The sequence below is a fragment of the Brachyistius frenatus genome, unplaced genomic scaffold, assembly GCF_029030835.1.
Source record: "Brachyistius frenatus isolate BFR_SWC_R1_liver_20210118 unplaced genomic scaffold, ASM2903083v1 Contig_17, whole genome shotgun sequence".
In the NCBI taxonomy this organism is placed as follows: domain Eukaryota; kingdom Metazoa; phylum Chordata; class Actinopteri; family Embiotocidae; genus Brachyistius; species Brachyistius frenatus.
Genome location: NW_027210616.1, coordinates 299,048 through 313,002, shown reverse-complemented (window position 1 = coordinate 313,002; position 13,955 = coordinate 299,048). Strand labels below are relative to the sequence as shown.

General features: G+C 41.5%; 1 protein-coding gene across 1 annotated transcript; it reads right to left on the bottom strand.

The window, feature by feature from the left end:
• Positions 1-1,697: 1,697 nt before the first annotated feature.
• On the bottom strand, positions 1,698-4,259 carry hs3st1 (heparan sulfate (glucosamine) 3-O-sulfotransferase 1). The gene is made up of 2 exons (XM_069694178.1): positions 4,055-4,259; positions 1,698-3,439 (listed from the first exon to the last, which is right to left on the bottom strand). Exon 2 carries the CDS (start codon positions 3,298-3,300, stop codon positions 2,383-2,385), a length of 918 nt encoding a protein of 305 aa, XP_069550279.1. The 5' UTR covers positions 3,301-3,439; positions 4,055-4,259; the 3' UTR covers positions 1,698-2,382.
• Positions 4,260-13,955: the final 9,696 nt, after the last annotated feature.

Here is a 13,955-nt window from a genome sequence, read left to right as displayed (position 1 = left end):
GGTGGGTTTAGAGATGAGTAATAACAGGACAGAAGAAACAGACAGAAGAAAAACAAATTCCCGATACACTATTTTTTTTAAACTTTGGACAGAATCGGTGCTTTTCCTGTTAAATGTTGGGCAATTTTCTCTTTTGGGGGCCTTAAACTGTTATTTTTTTTTAACAGTTAATACGGATAATAAAATGATCAAGTTAAGACGCGAAAAGTCTCTGGTGGAAGTGCTAACAATGACTAATCTGTGCTAATAGTGCTTTTTTGTTCTGGCTCCATGCCAAACACAAGCCAGTGGAGTGAATTTTATAAGCTCATATGATTGGTTATGTAATTTAGAAGCAGGATTATAAAGTAGCAGATAATTGAAAGAGTATACAGTCCCTTAAGTACCTGAATAAATGTACTTTTCATCATTACAGTTAAAGCTTAACATGTTTTTTTTCCCCTCTTCTTTTTAAATGAGTGTTTGGAGAGAAAACAGATTTATCTGGAAATTACATCAGTCCCACTTCGACCCAGAGGACGGTGACACTGACATTGCTGTTGCTTTATTCTCCATTTCAAGTCAAACAAACGCATTCCTGCAAGTTCCTCCAGAGGACCTTCTGGAGACTTGAAGCCTTCAAAACAAGAGTAAAAGAAGAACATGCAGAGTTCTGGTGTTATCGCTGCACACGCCAGACGACACGAGCCACTTCTCTGATAATCTTACAGCAGAGATCAGCCTTCACTTCACACCTCTACATACTCCCTCTCCGTTTACTCTTTCTCTTGTGTTTCCTCTGCGCCTGCAGCCAAACCTGTTAGGTTGAAAGCCGTTGATAGGTCTTACTCAACAATATGACTACAAAAACACATGTAAACTGCAAGCAGATCAGGGAGTCCCTTCCCTCTGAGGGGCAAAAGAATAAGAGAGAAATAAATAGTGCTGTGGTCTGTGTTTCAGGGGCAGCGAAGTTAACATCCTGTCTGCAGAGTCCCAGTAAACCCCTGAGTAAATCTAGGCCACATTCAAATATGAAACGGCTACTGTGGGGTTTTTTTGGAGATTAATGTCTTTGAGACTGTGCTGCTGATGTTTTCAAAGTAGCAACACCATTTGAAAAAAATAATGCTTCGCCTCTCCTAAAAAACTGAGAGAGAATATTGCACCCTTGGGCATAAACAACTTCTCTTTTGATTTCTCAAGGTTCGGATTGTGTTCAAATCTGACTTTACCTATGTGCCCACTCTCAATTCTCTTATATTCGTATAATTTAATCTCTGTGTCAGAAACCTGCCCTCGCAATATATACAACTATTCATGGTTGGAGGATGAGAAACATGCACGCAGGCAGCACCAAACAGGATTTTTTTTTTCTTTTTTTTTTTTTTATAAATGCCACTACCGGCTGTGGTCCAAGTCTGCATATGCAGACAGTGGGTGGCCAAACAGGAAATTCAACCTAGCTAAGATTATACATGATAAAGTTGCACCATTGTAATATGTGAATGTAACAGACAGCATGTCTATAATGTTCATAATGACCTTTCCATGAATGTAAATTTAGAAAACAATGTGACTTGGGAATCCACAGAGAAGATAGCATCCTGTGCACAGACGCACGCCTTCCTCGCTCATTAAGATGTAAGACAAGCAGTCGAATACATAATGAGTGAATAAAAATAGATAAACCCAAAAAATAGAATCATCAGACATACTAAAAATAAAATACATCTTTATTATGGTATTAATTCTTCACTTTAAAAAAACAAAAACAAACTATTTACAGTACACTGTAATGATCAGTAATATATGATGAGCACACAGCGTTTATATAACCGACTCTTACATAAAGAAAAAAAATTGAGTAACAAAAAGAACAAATACATATCCAGTACGGCGTATGCCTAAAAGTGACTGAGAAAAATCATAGCAGCAGGTAAAGGTCCTTCCGAGCTCGAAGTGCAGTTAATAATGTCATGTTACATGAAGTGAAACAGGAGAGTATGACAACATTAAAACTGCTCGGTACTTATCTTTATGTAAAACATTAACTGGCACACTCTAAAGTCTGAATATCATCATCAATGTCATTACAAGTCGTCTGCTTTGATCAGACGAGCTGAGAAGTAGTGAGCGTCTCGAACAGCACAGGAAGACAGTGAGATGCATGTTTGATGGAGAAAATGCGAGACATGCACTGGGAGCATGTCATGAACTGCTGTCTGCCCTGATATTTGGCTCAATCACACTCCTGTAACAACCATACCAGTATAAAAATAGATTTAGTTTAAATTTACATTAGCTTCATCTCTTCATCTACTTTGTTAGTGAGGAAAACGGGACAACTCGTGGAGATTTATCCCCGCGTCACTCTACACCGAAACACCGAGACTCAGAGGTTCATTTCCAGTTGAATGTTCGACCCACCAGCTCAAAGAACTTCTTGTTGGGTTCGTGAAAGAACTGGTAGAGTTTTTGCAGGATGGCAGGAGCCACGTGAGGGTGTGCCCTGCCTTTTGAGTCGTGTAAACACCTCTCTCGCCCGTGGTCTCTCAAACAGTAGAATCCTTTTGTTTTGTTGAAGTAAAAATTCGAAGCCTTTATTTGAGGTTCCAGCTTTAGGAACCGCTCCACTTTTTTCATTTCAGGGAAGGGGTCCCTGATCAACTCGTCCCCGTCCACCACGTGAATGCTCTCCAGCGGGAAGTACTGGAGCCAGTTCTGCATGTGAACATAGTACAGGCTGCGATTGAGAGCCTTGTATCCCAGGTTGATCTCGCCATCCTTCACCAGCACGGACTCGATGGGCTGGTAGCGCTTGTGCTTCTGGAGGCGGTTGTAAAAGACCTGCGTGTAGTCCGAGAGCACCCGCTCGGTGGGGTCTCTGAGGATGAGCAGCAGCTTGATGTCAGGGTTCATCTGATGGATGCGTTTGGGCACTCTGCTGGAGGTGAAGTAGGCCGGCGTCTTCTCCACCGTCAGCTGCTCGGGGAAGGCGTAGGGCATCTGGCTGAGGTACCAAGGCCAGCCCTGCTGAAAGTGACTCTCCCAATCAAAGAAGTGCACCTCGTTCTGAGCCGCGGCCACCGCGCTGTGCAGGCTGAGCATCTCAATCAGCGCCCGCGTCCCCCCCTTCCTCACGCCAATAATAATAATCTGAGGAAGTTGCTGGAGGGTCCCGTTGGGGTGGCTGGTGGTCCCGTTGTCAGCGGGCGATGAGGTGGGAAGCGACGGTGGCCCCCCATCGGCCATCGGCCTGGAGGGGAGGGGGGGGGACTGCATTGCAAAAAGCAGCAGCCCAAGGAGCAACGCTGCCATGAGGGAGGTCCTGACCCTGGAGGATTTCAGCCTGGCGAAAGGACCAAAACTGTATCCCACATTGAAAGAGCAGCTGCCTGAGGACAACGGTCCGATTGAAAAGCAAGAAAAAATGCCTCTTCTCTGCCAGTGGCTGTAACTGCAAAGGAGAAAAACAGCTGGGATTAGACAATGCCCACTGAATATTTGGCAGACACACAAAACATGACTGGATCACCACACTTTTATGACTCTTGACTCCACAACTTTAAGGCATCAACATTTGCATCATTTACGGTTATAGAATAACAAATGATCGACATGTCAAACAGGAAAATGTGACATCAGTTACCAGCATTGGTCCTGATGTCATGTCCTTAAAACATGTTATCAATATATACAAAGTATTAAAGGCACGAAAACACGTCGATTGTAAAATGTAAATAAACAGAATTTCATCTGGTTCATATTTCTATAAACTGCTGGTTTATAATCCATAAAGATGTAATTAAAACAATATAAACATTGGCTTCAATAAAATAAAGGTCAAACACTGAATCTAAGCTCAGAGACATTTATTGTCTGTTAAGCAGGTGTGGTAAAGCCTGCAAAATAAACCCCGGACAGCTGAAACGGAGAGAAATCAGACGGACACACACAAAAACGGCACGTTTTGAGCTCGCTGTCATGTTTCCACTGTCTCAGTCTAACATGCCTTCACATTGACCAAAAAAAAAAAAAAAAAAAAATCCACGAAGTGCCGTGAACCTCTTACCTTTTGCAACTATAACTGTCCGCTCGACAGAGATTTCATTTCGTGCAGCCTCTGGGTCTCTGCTCGCGGCACCGACGCTTCCACAGCAGCCGGTAGACGATCCACCTCCGTTCCGTCTGTGTCGGCTTCCTTTCGCCACCGGAGCGCGCAAAATTAAAAAAAAAAACTTGCTCTCCGACCGGAGTCCAACTTCACCGGAACGCCTCCTCCGTGCTGTGGCTCGGTCGCGCACCGTCCTCCCGGTTTTTGAGTGTCAGCTGTTGTGTGGAAGCCTCCGCCTACCTGCAGGACCACTCCCCCTACTGACTCACGTTGTTGTCATGTATTTCACAGAGATAACGGCTGGCACGCCTGATACCAGAGGAGGAACTGAGGCAGGTGTAGTAGGACTTCACGTGCAGGACTTTGTCCACAGAACAAGACAGACAGAAATGAAAAGTGCAGGACGAAACAACTCTGGTATGTAAATATGAGTCATAAAGCAGAGCATTGCTCCAAACTTGCTCTGTGTGCTTTCGTGGTCAATTGCTTTAGAGTATTTACCAAACAATGCTGAACATATTCAAATCGGTCCGTCTGAGTTGCTCTTCTCAGTAAATTTGTTGCCCATAGAGAGCCCGCGCCTTCTCAGGATCTGGATTGAAAAAGCCTATTCAGCCGGGCCTCCAGGAGTTCTCCCTTCACTGTTCGCTTTCAGGGGAAATCAATGAAAGAGACAGACCAGTTATTCATCCCTGGCATTCTCCTCCTCCTTTGTCCACAGTGCGAGTGCATCCGTGGGTAGTCACCGAGTCCGAGTTGAACAATCTCACCACCTGTTGAGCTGTAGTTTTATTTCTTCTTCTAAGATGTCTAAATCCTTTCCCCATCAGTTCGTCCAAAATATTGCTCCGGTCCAAACGTCAGAGTTACTGATGTGGAATTGAATCACTGTAGTATTTCGCAATTTCCTCTGAGTCACCTACAGTCTGTGTGAGAAAGTCTGAATGACTTCAAAGTGCTGATGAGTAAGTGGCACTTCACTAATGTCAATAGCTTGCCAGTTTGTGTCAGCTTTGCCCTGCAGAGATGACAAACCAGTGACAGAGCTGCTTGTGAAACCGCACAAGTTGAATTTCACTGGATGTGAAGGGAAGAAAGTGCCCATGTCCATAAATCTGATCAAGCTATTCATCAGATCTTTGTCTGCTTTAATTGGATGGTAAGGTGTAGCCTCTTTCCCATGCTGATATTATGCCTAAATCATGAAGAGCTTCGGGGCTTTGCAGCTGAGTATGGATGTATCTGATTCTCCCCATGTTTGCAAAAAAATTCTGCTGTGCAGGTTGTTTACGTGAAGGCCATCACACACATTAAAGTAACGCTCTACGTGTACTGGGGCAAGGTTTGGAGACGCAGGAAGAAAAGGTTAATCCTCCTTCTTAAATACATCCTCTCTTTGTAAAGAATGCAAATGCATGTGCTTTGCTATTTCAGCGCGCACAGTCCTGGTGCCGATACGGTCGAGAGTTTCCCCTCATTGATTTTTAGATGCAGTTTGGTAATCCTCAGATTCTGCCCTCTTCTCTCCTGGAGAAGTGTGAATTCAGCGCAGTCGTACAATATAATCCCGCTTTGAGGATCATCAGAGGCGTCCGGCAACATTAACATGACAATAGGACATATTCACAGACCATAAATAGCCTCGGTGCCACCTCGGTGACTTCTCTCACCCTCAGTTAGAAACAGTTAAGCAGGATGAAATAACAAAAGTGGTGCAAGAATTATGGTGATCTTTTACATCAGCAAAACACAGGACTATAAAAATACTCCATTCCTACTAAAAGTCCTGCATTCATAAATGTACTTAAAGTACAGAAGTTTTAGTTGAAAAATGTACTTTGAAGTATAAAAAGTAAAAGCAACCTTTCTTTGGATTATTATTACTTGTATATTAAGATGAAGGTTTTAGCCGACGGAGAAAATTTGAACTGTAGATGCTGTAGAGTAGTTTAATCTATACAACTGCATATTTTTTCTGACCTGGTCTTCTTTTTTGTTTGTACAACCGTAATCCTGAAAGTAGTTAACAACTACTGCTGTCAGAAAACTGTGAAAAACAAACAAAAAAACCCACATACATTTCCCTCTGAAATGTAGTAGAGTCGTAATATAGAGTAGTTCAAAGCAGAAATAGTCAGGTAAAGTACCTCAAAATTGTTACTGAAGTACCTGATTCAATTCACCTCCACCAGAATAACAACATTAACTTCTCTGTGACTTGCTGGCGCCCCGTCTCATACATATTTCCTCTTTAAAGTCTTAAAATCTTCTTAAATATTTCTCCTTGATAGGCTCGAAGAAAGCCACAGAGAAGCAAAGTGTTGCATTTCATTTCACCCAAACAAGTCACTTCCACTTCTGATGTAAATCAGACACATCTTGCAGAGTCGCTACACGAGCTGCATGCCTGAAAACATTTTCTTTAGCACTTGTGCCAAATGTGAGCCTCATTGAAAAAAAAAACAAAAAAAAAACAAAAACAGGTTTCATCTGGCTCTGGGAGACTTAACAGATTCCAGATTGTTATGAGGAAATATATGATATGCATGCCCCGAAAGTTCCATGACCGTGATCACAATTTATCAGGAGAAAATACAGTAAAACTTGAAAATGTGTCTTCATGTGAACTTGACCTGCTCCCACGAGGAAACAATCAACAAAGAGAAGCCACTTTAAACAGCTCAGTAGTCTGGTAACCTTGTGTATAATCTTTGAAAAAGGCAATCAAAGCTTAGAAAGTACGTTTTTCTCATTAACACAGAACTTTAATCACATTTAAGCTACATTTATTGCCATATTAAACACGATTACGCGGAAACAAAGCCATGCGTGAAGGAGTTTGTGTATCAAATATTTCTTTTTGAAAAGTATCACTAACTACCTTTTTGTTTGTTATGGTCACAGAGGTTGAGCCTCAGTACTCCTGCAGGCTCTGTAAGTGGTGTGACATTACACTGTCTTACACTTCATATTATTGTTTTCAACTACTAAACCATCATCTGATCATTAGTTTTCAATACAGCACATACAGCTCTGCCCTCAGGCGACAATCCGTAATGTTGTTTGGCTTGTATTCTCCAAATGATTATTCATATTTCGGAGAGGGAAATTAGATTTGTTTTTTCAAGGCTCATTCAGTTATTTTTTTTTAATTTTTCAAAACATATCATGGTACTTTGTCATCCTAAACACCTAAAGAGGAACAGCAGTTTTTTCTCCAATCAATGGCTATTATTTTCTTTCGCCTAATTCCTCAGTTCAATTATATACGCTGTGAATCATGACCCGTCACCCACCCACCCACGGCACGCTGCAGGTCACCAGCTTCTTCTATAGCTTCCTCTATTTAATGGAACAACGCTCTTCTTTGTTCATGTCGGTGGATCATTACTGCAATTATTTTGGGTCAAACAAGATGATGACAAGTAACACAAATCAGAAAAACTAAAGTGAAGCTCATCGCGGCGCCAGCAGAGCAGTCTGAATAGAAATTCAGAGAAACGTTGGCAAAATAAACGAGAATCTTTGTTTCCTGGAATACAAACTGTAGCTATACGACCATCTTTGTTTCACTTGACAGGAAAAGTTGGCACGTTGGAGCCAATTTCAGTACAGGTGCAGCTTTAGTGTTTGGCTCGTTTCGCAAATCCTGTATGAGAAAAGCTGAACAGCAGATAAACACTAAAAACTGTCAAAACAATGAGTGTCTGCAAAATCAAACCTTGTTCCTCCCTTTTTCTGCTGGAGTTCTCAATTGAAAATAAACATGAATTCGAATTTTATAAAATCTTTTTACACTTAAAAAGCTTATTTACGATGTTTAAAAAGTCTGAGTTTGCACGTAAAGACATCCGCAAGTGAGTCCATCGGATGAAAAGAGTGTCACAGTTAAAAACTACTCGGAAAAAAGGTTTTAAGTGAATCTTAACTTGATTGTTTTACTCAACTACTATTTACATCCTCGATGAACACGTTTTCTGACCTAATTTGTGACCCAACACAGACGAAAAACACAAGAAACGCAGGTTCTAAAGTAACAAACGCTAATGAGCTCGCATGCCAACCATCCACTGGTGAGGACCATGTGATGTGACTGAAAGCACCTATAAAAGCCAGTGATAATCTCTGAAGGAGAAGAATTTCCTTGTTTGAACGAATAGGTCTTTCGCGCGACAGACGATTAACAGTAGTCTTCCTGTATTTGAGTGAACCTGCGCCGCTGGACCGTCAGTTACCTCCGACTCAAACTACAAAACACGGCGACTGTTTAGGACGCTAAAGTGCAGAGATTGTCCCTCTCAGAGCGACGCAGAGCGGCGAACACATTATATCCAACACTTAAGGCCGTTGTAACGCTCTCCTGTTTGATCGACCCCAATAGAGTAATAGATCGGTTGCATTGATCCAGATCACTGCTGTGCGAGTGCGAACAAGGACCAGGAGGAGAGAACACAATGCAAGCCTTTAAGCCTTTGAACAAGGACGGTCTGGCAGTTGTTCCGCAAAAACCTTTGGGAAGAAAGCTTTTCGTTTTTTTAATGCTCTGAGTCGGCTAAAGAGGATCTGAAAACAACTTAAATTGTTGATATCTTTAAACACAAACCTAAAATCGACTTATTTAACCTGACTTTTGATTTGAAAGCTCTGTGGCCATGATTTCATGTTGTTTTAACCGGTTATTTTACCATATTCATGTCGTAAATTGTTCTTTTCCTTCATCTTGGTTCTATTTACCTCCTTGTACATTTTTCATCTATTTTAATGCTGTCCCCCCCCCCCACCATTTAAAATTCCCTGTGCGCTTTGGTCTCAAGTTGTTTGCCATTTTTTATATTTCAAATTTTTTTCCTGCTCCTCAACTATCTGTAAAGCCCTTTGAGTTGAAACAGTCAAGTGACTGTTCCCATGTGTACTCTGCTTCTGTGAGTGCAGCTAACATGCCGTCTTTCTCCCTGTCCTCATACTTGCGGGTAAATAAAACAAAGCAGCTGCCTTGTTGCTGCCCAGGACGCTTTTTTTTTTCTTTTGCTCAAGGACTCTGAGTAGTGCAGATGTTTGGGTAATGTCTTCTGGCTGAATGGAAACATGTCTGCTACCCTGAAGAGCAGCTCAGAGTCCTTTGAATTATGTCCATAAACAACCAATTCGCAATAGCGGTTTACGTTCATGGGAGATGTTTCAGCCACTGCCGAAGCTGAAAGAGGTCCGACATGCAGGAAAAAAAATTGAATGTTAACATTTTTCATCGAATGTTTGTATCTGAAATTCCTGGTTTATACTGTAAATATAATGCTGTATAAAATTTGATACAGACGTCATAGTGATTCATGCAGAGACAGAACTATTTCCAAAACTGAATTAAAAACAGTCTGAGGCTGAGGCTGCTTGGGAGGAGTTAACAGGAATAGGAATTAAAGTTGAACAAAATCTGTGGTTTAGCAGGATTCAGTGATTAAAGCCACAGTATGTTTCCAAAAAGCTGTTGAACCAGTTGCAGAACAAACTCACTCTCTGTAACGCTAATCTGACAAATATATTTCAACATTTATGAAATCACATCTCAACTGACAAAAGGAAGAAAGCAAAAAAAAAAAAGAAAAAAGAAAAGTGAGTATAACAACTTATTCACAAGTGTGTTGTGCTGCCATTATGTATCAGTCCGTATGACGTCGTGTGAAAACCACAGCTTGAGGAAGGTGAAGTAAAGAGGAGGGGGGAGGGGGGAGGTCGGGGCTCAGTCATCATGCCCGGGCGTGCTCAGTGACGTTAAGTCATGGGAAAGCTGCAGTGGTGCAACATGGGAAATAGGATTGTTTCAATATGACTCATCTGGGCTGCCATATAAACACATAAGGACGACTGCAGTGATCTCTGACAGCTTCCTTTCAAGAAAACTGAAGCATTGCTGTAGATGGGGCAGGCTTTAACACCATCAACGTAAATATTATCTTCTTGACTCAAACATTTAGTTTGCTATCTTTGACAAGGATTTTGAATAAACATCATCGGTGCTTCCCCCCCCCCTCCGTCACTTCACTTGTCACTGTGCTAGACTTTATGGTTTTAAAGCTTTCATGAATGCATAGAGGAGGCAAGAACAGCCGCTGTCTGCCTGAGTGTCGCTGCTGAGGTTTACATTATTTATTAGATAACACACTATCCAAATTATTATTTTATCTCCTGGGGCAAATCATTACCAATTACACAAATAGGTCGTGAAATGAGTTGAAACAAAATAAAACTGTGTTTGTTGACATTCCTGCACAGAGGCGGTTGTTCTGTTACTGTAAATACTATTATCAGACAGGAGCTGAAGCGTAGAGAACGGTACAGTTGAGTAGACTAGAGTCAATTTCACTTCTCTTGAATTACATGAAACATCCACAGAAGCATTTGAGACGATGCTAAACAGTTGCGTAACATTAAAAAAAAAAAAAAACTCGTAGAAACATAAAAGAGACACTGGACAATAAAAATTGATTCAAAATAAAATAATAATTAAAATGCTAAGTACCGTGTATATATTGCAACTTGCTCTATCGCACTAAGGTTTAGCATTAGACTCCAGCAGCTTGATGTAGGCTGGCACAAGGCGACAGCTTCAAGCGGTTCGTACTGTACTTTGGCACCCAGGAGGTTCGTATTCAGAGTCGAGGAGATGTTGAAAGTCCGCAATGAATTCTGTTTCTTGCTTCACAACTGCCGCCTCCTACAGGCTCCTGCACAGGCTCCTGTTCTTTCATCCCCATTATCTCCAAAGCCGTTTTGTGCTGTACATGCTGCATTTTCTGCAGGTTTACAGTTGTACAGAACCACGAGGGATTTCTATTTATAGCCCACAGTAAATACTAAAAGGTAAGAGGAATCTCCCTGTATCGGTAATTACTGCAGAGTTTGGCGTCTGTGCCCGGTGTAAATCCTTGGAAATGGCCTTCATTACGGGGACGCTCGCTGACTGTGGCTAAGAAGTGAGGATAATGACGGTGTGGGATTAACCCTGCTTCCAACTCTCTTTGCTCGTCTTCCTCCAAGCCCTCCCTCTGCAGCAGCCACCAGCCAGCCCCTTCTCTCTCCCGGTGCTCAAAGGAGGCCCGTTTTCTCAAACAATGCAAAAGCTTGCCGAAGGGGGTTTTGATCATCCTGTGATGCGGCGCTGTGTGACAGGCCTCAGACACAGATATTTAGTTTCCCACTCAAAGAACCTCAACTCAGGAGATTAGTGGAAAAACTTCTGACACAGCTGCAGCTGAAATATTTTACTACACTGCAACCAGCCGTTACCTCTATCTCCACCTCAAAGAGAGAGCTACATGCCTGACTGTGTTTGTGAATGTAAGCAGTGCTTGCGTGTGTGTGTGTGTGTGTGTGTGTGTGTGTGTGTGTGTGTGTGTGTGTGTGTGTGTGTGTGTGTGTGTCTTTTTTTTTTTTTTTTTTTCATCTTTTCTCATTTTGCGCTGGTATTAATACCCCCCACCTCTCTTCTCTCAAAGTCAGGCCAAGGTTTACTATGGGCTCAGAATCAGCCAGCTTTTTCTATTTAAAAGTAAGATTTCAAGCATATGAAAAGAGGGATTAGTGGCTATTTGGTGTGAAAAATGTTTGGAAAATCCACTTGAGTGCATTTTAAAACTCTCCCCTATCACGAAAAAGGAAACTCGAATAGCAGGTCTCGCATCTCGGCAAATTGGATGCAATTGGTGATCGCAAAAGCAGTGAAAGCATTTTCTATTTCATTTCCAGCTCTATTCGGGAGGTTATGTGTTCATTAAAAGAAAGAATCTCTGACCTGCACCAATGTGTCGTCTCAATTAAAGGTGTCGGGGGTGAAGGTTTGCATTGTGCCCGCTGCGACAGAAAACTGGAACATCTGGTAAAAAAAATAGAAGAGCACCTTACTTTTTTAGCAAGGCACTTATTAAAGAGGTGTTTTGCTTTAAAATGTAATAATCTATACGGACAGTAAATCGAACAAAATGTTGGAAAAGACACTGAAACACAGGATCCACGTAAAATGAGGTAGATATTAGGGATAGGTTGAGGACAGATATACAGTAAAATGCTCTGAAATATGTTTACAGGGGTTTCAGTTTACAGTGGAAATGCCTGACAACATGAACTGACCTGTCAGGTTGAACTCCGCACAGATGTTGAGCTCCAAGGGCAGATGTTCAGGTGCCTGTAAAACCCACCTGTGAGGATTACGGAGAACATACAAACGCCATATGATTAGCATTTTCAACCCTTTTTGTATTTAAAGCTTTATTCTTTACAGAAATGAATCCAGCCAAGATCAAAGGCCACAACACAGTCAATTACTGCACGAAAAAAAAAACCCTATAAAAACAGCAGTCAGTGGGGATCAAGCTGGGTTTCTTTTCAAAATGAATATGGCACTATGGCAAATATACTGGATACCTTGTTTGATTTATTTAATATAAAGAGAAAAAAACCCTCTATTTTAGATTCTAACACCTTCAGCTCAGCGGGGTAAAACATAGCATGAGGTTTAACTCCTTTCATGCCTGTGCACATCCAGACTGAGCAGCTGCAGGAAGTTTTCCCAGAGCTAACACGCCCAGCGTACCTGATAACGCACGTTAATGCACCTGTCTATAGCCTTTTCTTCTGTGTTTCCTGTGTATCTCTTCACTGCTGTAGGTGTACTTTATATACCGAAATATCTTAGAAAACTTGAAGGAGCACCCGCCTGGAAACAAAGATGCGGTTTGATTTATTCTGCCATAAAACAATGTAAACACATACACGAGCATGTGGGTTAATTTTCAAACTTGAGAAAAGCTAAATGCAGTCAAATAATAGCATTTTCCTCCGGGGAGAAATGATGTATTGTCAGGTGAAGCGACAGTAAAAGTGTAAAACTCCGGATGTAATCAGTTGTTGTGACTGTTGCACAAAAATCATGCAAAATATATGAGACAAAAAAAAAAAAAAAAAAAAAAGCACAGATATTCAAAACTGAGAACACTACTTGATGAAAACAACAACAACAATCTGACAAAGCAACATAAACAAGATGCTATTAATAAAACTGTATAAATGTAAAAGTTAATATGTACGTTTTTTCCAAAGGTAACATCTGCCGGCTATAATTACTGTTATCAAATCAGAGGACGACATCTGTTGTAAACACAAGGGACTCTATGGAGGTACGTGACAGTGAAAAGAGCAGCTATCTGGTGCGCACATACCAGTGCGCACCAGGTAGCGAGGAAACTGAAGACGCTGGCCAAATTAAAAATAATTAGCAGCTCAAATGAACCTCATAAGCCTCATCACTGTTCAACAGCACTTCACTGACATGTACCAGCTTTCTATATGCAAAGAAATCTTCCTGAGATCAACTAAAGATAAATATAAAGGTCATCTGAGGATATGTCAGAATATCGGTTCCATAAATGTTTGTTATTTCTCTGTCATGAACGTGGCACGGTTTGTGGTTAAATGATTCATAGTTATGAGAATAATGAAAGCAAATTTTTACGGGTCTGTATTAACTTTTTTTTTAAAAAACCCATCTTCAATGGGACCCTGTGTCAAAATCCAACGTCGTCAGGTGTCTTATTTTCCGTCTTTATTATGGTCATTGTCACTCAGTATTGTTCTTGTGCTTGATCAGGTTTATGCACCGCAAACCTGGGGTCATGTAAATGTCTGCATTGTGTGCAAGTTATTAAAATTGGTTTGTGAACTGCTGTTATGAAGCCTCGAGTTCAGATTTTAGGCGTCACCATCTTTCGAGCTGGAGAGGAGGGAGCAGTGCACCTGACTTGATTTGATTGGACATCTGAGGACACTACACCCCGCCCACCTATAGGTGCACAGGCCTGTCAATCAAACA